Raw genomic sequence first — 10,526 nt, 5'->3', positions numbered from 1 at the left:
CTTCAACCTCTTGAGTGCTGGGGACCAGGGAGAGCCCAGCACACAGTGGGACACCCTGCATATTTTGCTTGCTGGCACCAGTGCTGGGTCCTGTACAGAGGACTGATGGGAGTGGGTCAACTATGTCTCCTGCATCTAGTGCTTAAGACAACAGGGGCCCCTTTTCCGACCAGAGGAAAACTGCAGTGTTTGCACACAGCAAGAATATCAGGACGAGAATCGAACCAGGGGCCCTTTCTCTGGAAACTTCTGTGTCTATAAGCCCACCCGCCCCCCAAAATCCCAAAGGGAAGGGCTTCGAAAGATTCTGTACAATGATTATATATGGCGCCCCCTCCTCCCACAGCACGAGAAATACCAGCTCCCCCAGATCCTGAATCCTGTGGAACCCAGTTGTCAGTGTATAATCATGAAATGAAACCACTCCTGATCACAGCAGAGGCCATTGGCCCCCTCCGCTCTAAGGCAGTGGCCAAGTATATGAACAAGTGTGTGTGTGTGTGTGTGTGTGTGTGTGTGTGTGTGTGTGTGAAGGTAGGGAGCATGCCATAATGTATTTTATGATTAATGACCCCAGATTTTTTTAAAAGTCACAGTGTAAACATATAAATTTAAAATCTGCAGGTTGTTCCTTTTGGCAACGTTCAACATCTAAAGTCTAGCTGTTGCTTGCCCAAAGGAAGGAATGGACCATTTCCTTGCTGGGGAATTTCATCCTCCCATCCCAAGTTTGGCCTTCTTTGGGTGACATCAGCAAGCCATTCTAGAATTCTCTTTGATTTTTCTCTCCACCTCCTGGAAAGGTGCCTCCACCGCCTCTTGCTTTCTCTTTTGACCTGCCCTAAGCATATGGCTTCACCTGTTGGCCCCATCGGGCTCCCGGAAACACCGCCCAGAACATTCTAGAAGATGAGGCTAACAGCTCTTTCTCCCTGCATCTTTTCCTCTTCTAGATAACTCAGTTAAAAATAGACAACAACCCTTTCGCCAAAGGTTTCCGGGACACTGGAAATGGCAGGAGAGAAAAAAGGTGAGTGGAGGCAATAATCTACCTGCCAAATCACTTGGGGCGGGAAGCCTTTTTATAGGCCCCCTAGTCGCCAGTGCTGGAAGTGGGGTGAGGGGGGGGCGACATCATGGACTTCCCTCTGCCACAACTCACAGCCCCACCTCCTACTTGTTACCTAGAAGAAAGGGAAGTGGGCCCCACCATAGTTGCTTCTGGAAGGACGCAGGGATAAAAGATGATCCTCTGTAGAAGAACGCTTATGAATTCCTGAGGAATTCGCACCCACCCAGCAAAAGACCATTCATAAAATGCCCAGGAATGCTGGCCAAGAGCTTGGCTTCCAGAGACCACCAGACCCAACAGAGATACGCTCCCCCCCCCCTGCCCCCGAGAAATCTACAATTCCCTGCTTCCTGTGTGCAGGGTCACCCTGCATGAACTAGACAGCTGGAGCACATGCCACAGCAGCTTGTCCCCCCCCCCCCCCCAACCCCTTGCCCAAGGTTTCTTTAAAAAAAAAAAAGCCCCAGTTTTCAACCTTATCCCCGTTGGGGGGTGCCCACTGAAGTTCTGTCTAAAGTCTAACTAGATTTTTTACTCCGATTAATGTGTTGGCGGAGCGATTTCAGGTGAAGGGCAGGCACCGTGAAATTACCGGCTTCCTCACAATCTTTGCAGCCATTCAGGAGTTGGGGAGCCTGGCATCCTCCCCACCCCACACTCCCCACCCCAGGCCGCCAGTTCAGCTGTCCTTTGTCACTCCCATGTCCTCTCTTGGAAAGATTTCCCAGTGTAAACAAAAGTCCCTTCTCCAAAGCAACCCGGCTTTTGGACCCCCGCCGACTGGGGGACCCAGCCTCTTTCTCTCCCTGGCCATTGCCACCCTCGCCTGCCCCGTTCTGCTTGGCTGGCCTGGGTCACGCTGATTTCTGAGTATCCGTGGTGGCGTTGGGTGGCGGCGGGCCGGTTGGGGGTGCACACACCCCATTGGGAGACGGGGAGGGAAACAGAGGGTGGATGGCTTCTGTGGGGTGACATGGAGCGTGGGTGGGCTTCTGTCGCAGAAAGCAGCTGACCCTTCAGTCCATGAGGCTGTTCGAGGACAGACACAAGAAGGACAACACCACCTCGGACGAGTCCTCCAGCGAGCAGGCGGCCTTCAACTGCTTCGCCCAGTCCTCGTCCCCCGCTGTCTCCACCGTGGGGACGTCCAATCTAAAAGGTGAGCCTGGCCCCCTCCCAGCTGGCTCCCCTGCAGGCCCCACAACCTGGGAGAAGTTGAAAGAGTGGTGGGTACCCCCCTCCCACCCACCCACCCCCACACAGCCAAGGGACTTGCCCTTCAAATGCTAAAGACCCATAAACATGAGCCACATCAATTAGTGTCCAGTGTCACCTCCCTAAGCTAATCCCAGGCGAGTTCTGAACTACCCACTCCTGAAACCCAGCTAAGGCCTGTGTGGGGGGCCAGTTTTTAAGGTCTCCCTTTCTGGAAGCCTCATCAATGGAGCAACTGACTTTTTGAGCATCTTTGAACTCTAAGCTAAAGTGTGTTGGGCTGAGGGGGGACAGGGTGATGAGGTAGCTCTCTGCCATTTGGAACAAGGAAAGTGGCCAAGAAAAGATCTAGCTGTATGTAGAGACAGGCTGGGACGTACAGTGGACCTGCTGGGAGGAAGGGGAGTGGGCGGACAAGCGAGAGAATATGGTAGGATGGTTCACCGTCCCAGCCGGTTTCCTGTGTTTGAAGAGTGAGCACTATTTATTTGGAAAGACACTCTCAATAGAAGAAACCTGTTTTTAAGTGAAATAAAATGAAAGCCCTTTATGGCTTCAATCCATTTAAGCTTTGAACATCAAATAGGATCCCCCGTTCTCTTCTCGTGGGCAGGACACCCACAGAGGGGGTGGTGAAAGGTAAAAGCTTGTCCCTGTCTCCTGGCTGGAAAAGCGGGCTCATCAGCCACCCCCAACTCCCTGTCTCCGGTGACAGAGGCAAACACCCCACCATCCCTGTGAGTGTATGCCCTGAGGGGAGGGCTACCCTTTTCTGCAGGCCCCAGTTCAGATGTCAGGGTTCTGGCCAAGCAAATCCTTCCACAATAACGCACAAATATGTGGAAGGTAAAGGCGCCGTGCCGCCCATCTCCCCCCCCCCCCAGTCAGTCATCCACCCAACAAAGACCCCAGAGACAATGGCATGGACGTGTGCACTGAAGTTAAAGTAAAACAGAGAGAAAAAGAATTTTCAATCAAATGAGAAAATGCATGTATAGGCAGTGCCCAGTACAGTGGCAGCTCAATGGATGTTTGTTTAGAATAAAATCTGAGATAATAAAAGAACTGCTGGTAGGGTGGGGTGTTAGCACCCTCGGAGCACCACCCCTTGTAGTAGTTGATTGTTGACTTCCCAAGTCAGGCTGTCAAGAGCCCATCACCCCCATTTTGCAGACTAGAAAACTGAGGGAACAGGCGAGTTGGGAGTTACATGGCTAGTAAGTGGCCAGGCTGGGATTGGATCCCGGGAACCCGAGTTGCTTTCGCCAGGCTTAGAAGGGAAGGCAATCTTCCCACACTCAGCAGCCGGCCCGGCTTTCTCCCCATCCCACGGTAGATCTGTGTCCCAGCGAGGGTGAGAGCGACGCCGAGGCGGAGAGCAAAGAGGAGCCGGGGCGGGAGGCGTGCGATGCGGCCAAGATTTCCACCACCACGTCGGAGGAGCCCTGCCGCGACAAGGGCAGCCCCGTGGCCCACGCGCAGCGCTTCGCGGTGGAGCCCTGCGGCCGGCCCCGGGACAGCGGCCGGCTGGACAAGGCGTCGCCCGACTCTCGCCACAGCCCAGCCACCATCTCGTCCAGCACCCGGGGCCTGGGCGCCGAGGAGCGCCGGAGCCCCGCCCGGGAGGGCGTGGGGCCGGCCAAGGCCGAGGAGCCGCGAGCGCTGCCGGGCAAGGAGGCCTTCGCGCCGCTGACGGTGCAGACGGACGTGGCCGCGCACCTAGGCCAGGGCCCCCTGCCGGGGCTCGGCTTCGCCCCCAGCCTGGCCGGCCAGCAGTTCTTCAACGGGCACCCCCTCTTCCTGCACCCCAGCCAGTTCACCATGGGCGGGGCCTTCTCCAGCATGGCCGCCGCGGGCATGGGGCCCCTGCTGGCCACCGTGTCCGGGGCCTCCACCGGCGTCTCCGGCCTGGATTCCACGGCCATGGCTTCCGCCGCGGCGGCGGCGCAGGGGCTGTCGGGGGCGTCGGCGGCTACCCTGCCTTTCCACCTCCAGCAGCACGTCCTGGCATCGCAGGTATTTCCAGATCCCGCCCCTGCCTCCCATTCTCCGCGCCCGCCCCCCACCCCTCTGGTAGCACCCTTTACCAGGTAGAGCATTCAATCATCATTTTTAACTGAGCCACTGCCAGGTGCAAAGTTTATCTCCCCGATTCATCATAACTTCCCCCTGCCTTACCCCTATCCCCACCCCCAAAGGGAACACTTTATAGAAATGTTTTTCTAAGTTGAGGCAGTTTCCAGCAGCATGGGTAGTTATAAGTACTAATGTTGACAAATGCTCAGCACCTCGCAGTGCTACACTTAGAAATCCTGGCTCTAACCTGACAGCTTTAAGCCAGCCCTGGCCCAGTCTGCTCTCTCCAGAAGGTCTAGAGGCCCAGAGACGGTGGGGGAGTTGCCCTGGGTCACTCAGCTGGGTGATAGGGCTGTCTTGACACTGAAGTCTAATCACAGCAGCCGAAAGCTCTCTTCTCTGTCTCCTCCGGTCTGGGGAGGGCATTGAGGGTCTCTGCCAGGTGGGGGCAGGGGCTGGGGTAGGCCTGCAGGCAGGGCAGGGCTCAGACAGCTGCAACGGGCTTGCTTGGAGCAGAGGTTGGGGCCTGGAGAAGGCAGCTGACAAAGCCAACCCTGGAAGAAGCCTCTCTGGGCCTGCTTCAGGCTCTTGCCTTTTGTTTTGTGTCATCCCAAGGGCTCTCCCTTCTCTGAGCCTAGAGGCAAGACCCGCCTCCTCCTTTGGGAGCTGGGTGCTAAGGTGAGGTTTAGCCCCCTCTCAGCGTGGGGCCTGCCTCAGTTTCTTCATCTGTGACACCAGTGGATCAGATTGGTTTGATCAGAGATCAAACAGATCTCTTGTTTTCTGTTGGTAGCAACCCATTCTCTCCCCCCACCCTATCTTTCTTTGTGCTTAATGCCTTCCCTCTGGGGGGTTATCTTCATTTGGGAAAGGTAACAGGATTTGGGGTGGGGGTGGAAGACAAGAATAAAAAAAAAAAGAAAAACAACCAAGATTTATGAACAAATACCATTTCCCCTCTGGCACCCACTGAGCCACCTTTGTGGGACAAACGGACTCAGGAGGTTTGTTGAACAGGTGCAGCAAGTGACCTTTTTTGTGAGGATTTTTAACAGGCCAGGAATGGCGGCAGCAGGGAGCATGGAAGCCCGAGGCTGCTGTGGGAAACTTTAGTGGTTCTCCAGTGATCTACCTAGTGGTTCTCGAGGGAGGGACACTCTGGGGTAGTTCTACAGTCATTTGGGGGTCTCTCTCTGAGTCCAAATTGCCTTGGGGGTGGGGTGGGGAGGGCATGTGATGTAACAAAAAGTGAATCCCCCAAGTCCTGAATAAGTGTATGAATGACTCAGTTTTCCTTGTGGGTGAGTTTTGGGGTTGTTGGGTTGTTTTGTGGGGAACCAGGGGAGGAGAGAAGCTTTCTGGCCTCCGGTGACAGAGCTACTATTTGGGCCTGAAGAAGTCTGGGACCGTCCCCATCCAGGGCAAGGGGTGCATACTGGCCTTAGGGGTGTGCAGGAGGAGAAAGACAGGGCTTTCTTCAACCCCCTGAAGAGTTACAGTTTGGGAAACCCACAGGGCATTTGTCCCCTGCCCCAAGGGGTCCCTGCAAGCTGGAGTTGGGTCTGTGGCAGGCAGTTTTTGTTGAGTTTTCAGGGATGAGCAGAGCAGGGCACACTGGGCCCCTCCTGCTCGGCTCCCTCTGAGTGCTGTCGGGTGACTCCGCCTGCTTTCTCTTCCCCCAGGGCCTGGCCATGGCACCCTTCGGAAGCCTGTTCCCCTACCCCTACACCTACATGGCCGCGGCCGCCGCGGCCTCTTCCGCCGCGGCTTCCAGCTCCGTGCACCGCCACCCCTTCCTCAACCTCCACACCATTCGTCCTCGCCTGCGCTACAGCCCCTACTCCATCCCCATGCCCGTGCCGGACAGCAGCAGCCTGCTCACCACCGCCCTGCCGGCCATGGCCGCACCCCCAGGGCCCCTAGATGGCAAAGCCGCCACCCTGGCCGCCAGCCCCGCTTCGGTGGCGGTGGATTCAGGCTCAGAACTCAACAGCCGCTCCTCCACGCTCTCGTCCAGCTCCGTGTCCTTGTCGCCAAAGCTCTGCGGGGAGAAGGAGGTGGCCACCAGCGAGCTGCAGAGCATCCAACGATTGGTCAGCGGCTTGGAGGCCAAGCCGGACAGGTCCCGCAGCGCGTCCCCTTAAGCCCCTCCCCAGAAACGTCTCTTCATTCCAGCCCGGCCCCAGTCTGCAGTGCACTTTGTCGGATGTAAAGAGAAACCCCGGAGGAAGGGGCTGGGGCAGGCCTGGAGTGCAGCCCTTTCTTTTTGGCTGGTGGTGGACCGACCCCCTGAAGAGAACGTGCTAGAGACAGCCCTGGCCCTCTTGGTGTGGTCTGTAAGCCCAATATACATGTGCGATCTGGCCCAGACTTGGGGGCCCCGCAGGCATCCCTTGCCCATGAGCTGTCGGGGGCTGGGGTGAGAGTTAGAGCATTTTTGTTGGGGCCATCTACCAGCGAAGCAGGCCTGGGAGTTGGGGCCCAAGAAATACACCCCAAGGCAACCGGTAGCCAAGCCTATTGGGGAGGGGATGGAGGAGGTTGAAAGTGGACCCCTCCTCCTCCGGCTGGGATTTCTTTCTTTTTTTCCCCCCCTACGCTGTGTTAAGTGGAAACAAAAACACATAAAACTAAAAAAAAAAATGGGGACAAATGAATGTGATGCTGTTTGTGGCGATTAGGAAGTTTCTAGTGATTTGTCTATCCATGGGAAAGAAGTGACTGAACTGACTTCTTTGGGGAGGGTGGTCCCCTCCGCCCCCCCCCCTCTTCTAGTTTAGTCTGCATTAAGGAAATCTGTGTCTTCTTTTTAATATTTGTGTGATGCCTTCAGAGCCACCATAGGGTCTCTTGCATGTTCCACCATCATATACTTTGTGGTTTTTATTTTGAACGCTTGCTTTTAGAGCAAACACATGACCCCTCTCCCCAATCTTGAGCCCTCTAATTGGTGACCTTAAGGTGTGTGTGTGAGTGGAGGGGGGGGGGCATATTTACAAGGGCAGGAATGGGGGAAATTCAACCAATGAATTTATTTTATCAAAGCTCTGTAGCTGGTCTCTTGTCCCTCTCTCCTGTATATGCAATAACAAGGTTTTAAAAATAATAAAGAAGAAGTGAGACTATTAGACAAAAAGTATTTATGTAATTATTTGATAACTCTTGTAAATAGGTAGAATATGAATGCCTGGAAATGAAATGTTAATTTATTGACATTGTACATAGCTCTGTGTAAATAGGACCTTGCCACTGTCTGCCCCCCCCCACCCCTGTGTACTTGTCTCCCTGTAGAGGGTCTGATTTCAAGGTCACAGGATCGCTTTGAAAACTAGGAAACACGTTTTGCACCAACACTGTTTCAAAAGAGTTGCCTGCAAAAAAAAAAGTGATTTTTTTTTCCCCTAATATCCTAAAGAGTGGGGGAGTGTGCCGCTGCTTGCTTGTAGGCAAAATTGGGGCGGGGTGCCACTTCCCAGGGACAAACTTTCAACTCCTTCAAGTCTTACTCCGCCCCCCCCTGCCTCCCTGGGATGCCAAGATTTCTGGGGGAGGGGGCAGAGTGGGGGGGGAGAGAAGAAGGGTGGTCAGAGGGGAGAGAGGGCAGTTGTGGTTTGATCCTTTATGTTTCTTTTTTTCTTTCTTATTTGTGTTTGCTAGTCTCCAAGTTTCTCAAAGCCAAGTGGAATTTACTGTTGCGGTCGATCTTGATAGTGTTTCGAATCGTGACCTCCAGAGAGATTCACGGTTCAAAAGTCAGGTGCTGAAAGATGGTTGAAAAAGGAAAAAAAATTATGAAGGTATATTTTGTGTTATAATTGTTGATGAGTTCTTTGGTTTTCTGTACCCCCCCCTTTAAAAAAATCACTGAAATTTCAATAAATTTTTATTGAAATGCCACTGGCCTCCTATTCATTGCTTTTTTTTTAGGTTCCCTTCCGGAAGGTGAAGAGAAATGAAGGTTTACCCCTCTTCTGTTGGCCCACCATTCCCCCCTCCTCCTTTCCTTGGACTGTAAATAAATACGGTCCCCGTTCCCGGCGCTCACCCCACCCCAGTCAACAAAGGACCTCTCACTCCAGGTCTAAAGCTAAAAACAAGAGTTTTTTACTGCGGGGGAAGGGAGCCGCTTCCAGGAGAGATGAGTTTTCCTTTAAATTAGGCAGTCAAAAGGAAGACAGCGCAGGGGAGGGCCCGCCTCAAATTCGGAGGGACTAGCCTTTTCAGATACGGCCGTTTCGATGGGAGAAGACTGTGCGGCTACTGGCCAACTCCGCTTTTCCCCACCCGCGGCCGGTCAAAAATCAGTTCCAGGACTGCCCCCGTTTTCGTTTTGAGCTTCCTCCCCACGTGGACCGGGAGGAATGCGAGGCCGCCGCTTCTCCCGGCCCTGGGTTTGGCGCGGGGGGGAAGGCGGGCTAGCCGAATGGCCCGACCCGGCTGCCGGACAAGTGGGCGAGACCCTGGTCCTCCCGAAGCCTCGGCGCCCCAGGGAGAGTCCGCTGACCCAAGGCGCCCCCACCGGGCTCCATCCTTAACTCCTCGGGCGCTGGCGGGACGCAGTGCGGCGTCTTGGTCGCACCCTGACCCGGGCTACTCCAGGGAGCAAGGGATGCTTCCTTGCAAGAGAAAGGTGATTCCAGGTCGCCTAATTGACCCCCTCCAGGGGAAAAAGTCACCCCGAGGCCAACACCCCACTCACTTCTCCCTTCCAACCAGGCCGTTTAGGGAGTTGCCTTTTGAAGTTCAATTTATCTTAGAAAACATTCAATAAAAGCGGTGAAGCCAGAGGTTTGGTCTTGAGGCTCCCTACCACCACCTCCAGCCTCACTGCTCTCAGGAGTGTGTGGGACTCCAGGGGGGAGAACCGGATAGGGGAGGAAATAAGGTTCTGGAGGGTTAGCTCTTGGGCCTTTTCTTGCTCGGGGGATCCAGGCGGTGCCTGGCTGGCGATAGTCTTCCCCCCTGCCCATCCAAACAGCCACCAGCCTGTCCCCCCCAACCCCGCCCTCTCGGTCAATTACCAGCCCCCCAAGTGGTTGTTGGAGAGCCCTCCCCTCTCCCCGCTGTCCCGTCCTGCACGTGAAAGAGGACCCTAAGGGAACTCTTTGGAGACTGGAGGCAAAGCCCCTTCTGTTTTTCTGTTTTCAACCAAGCGGGTGGAGACCCCCCGCAGCCTCTCCGGGGGTGGGAGAGCAGGCAACGAAGGTGGGAGGCAAGGGCCTCGGAGGGCCGGAGCCGAGAATGCGGGGCTCTGTAGGAAGGAAGCCCCCGGGAAGGTCCGGAGGTCCCCAAGGCGAGAGCCGTAGGCGCAGAGGCGCCGTAGAACCGGGGTTTCTACTTGGCCTCGGGGCAGCGCTGGGTGCCCGCACCCTAGACAAGGTGCAGCCGCGGGTTGGGAAGCCAAGAATTCGGCCCGGCAGCAGGCAGAAACGTTGGCTCGGTGCTCTCCATCCAGGTCGCTCCCCCCTCTCCCTCCCCACCCTCCAGTTCGGGGACCGTGCGTCCGGCCTCCGCTGAGTCGGCCCTTTTTTATTTAATCTCCTGTGTATCTTATTTGTATATAGTGATGTTAATGAGTAACTCGCCGCGCTGATGGACGGGGCTGAACCGCTCGCAATCTCTCGGGATTTCGTTGTCTATTACTCACCTGGCGCCGGTCGCAATCTCGCTGCGGGCTTTATGGTGGCGGCGGACGCCGCGGAGGCCACTCGGGGCTGGCGCCTTTGGGTTTTTTTTTTTCTTCCCCTTTTCCTTCTTCCGGGCTTCGAGTGCCACCTATCTGTCTGGCCCGCGAATGCGCCCAGCCGCCACCGCTCCTTCGGCACCCCCAGTGTTTCCCAGAATTTAGGAGCCCGACCTTGGTCTCATCCCCGCCACCCCCAGCCCACGCTTCCCCTAGCCCGCCTGCCCCCCTCCCCTTTGCCCCCCCTCCAGCCTCAGGAGACCCAGCCGGCATCGGTCTCCCAATGTCACGTTCACTCCCATTAAGGGCCTCAGAGAAAAAGTCCCTGCAACCCTTTCCGAACGAACGTTTGGAAATTCAGAGAAGGGTCAGTTGTTTACCCCGCAGCCCGCAGCCCCCCACCCCTGCCAACACCCAATTCTTGCCGGCTAAGTCTGCGCAGGGCTCACAGCTCTGTCTCTGCCAGGATGAGCTACCAAC

At 55.6% G+C, this 10,526-nt stretch overlaps 1 protein-coding gene across 2 annotated transcripts in view; it reads left to right on the top strand.

The window, feature by feature from the left end:
• Positions 1-8,260, top strand: part of TBX3 (T-box transcription factor 3) — a 13,684-nt gene extending 5,424 nt beyond the window's left edge. For both annotated transcript variants that reach the window (XM_004709551.2, XM_004709550.2), the window contains 4 exons: positions 954-1,030; positions 2,074-2,231; positions 3,624-4,303; positions 6,046-8,260. In XM_004709551.2, coding sequence (XP_004709608.1) covers positions 954-1,030; positions 2,074-2,231; positions 3,624-4,303; positions 6,046-6,507 — 1,377 coding nt within the window. In that variant the 3' untranslated portion in view covers positions 6,508-8,260. The remainder of the gene's footprint in view (positions 1-953; positions 1,031-2,073; positions 2,232-3,623; positions 4,304-6,045) is intronic.
• The last annotated feature ends 2,266 nt before the right edge of the window (positions 8,261-10,526 follow it).

Source organism: Echinops telfairi, unplaced genomic scaffold (genome assembly GCF_000313985.2).
Source record: "Echinops telfairi isolate 266 unplaced genomic scaffold, ASM31398v2 ScPeMD7_7412;HRSCAF=8450, whole genome shotgun sequence".
Lineage (NCBI taxonomy): Eukaryota > Metazoa > Chordata > Mammalia > Afrosoricida > Tenrecidae > Echinops > Echinops telfairi.
The sequence above is the reverse complement of the archived record's forward strand: the minus strand, read 5'-3'. Positions and strand labels throughout refer to the sequence as shown.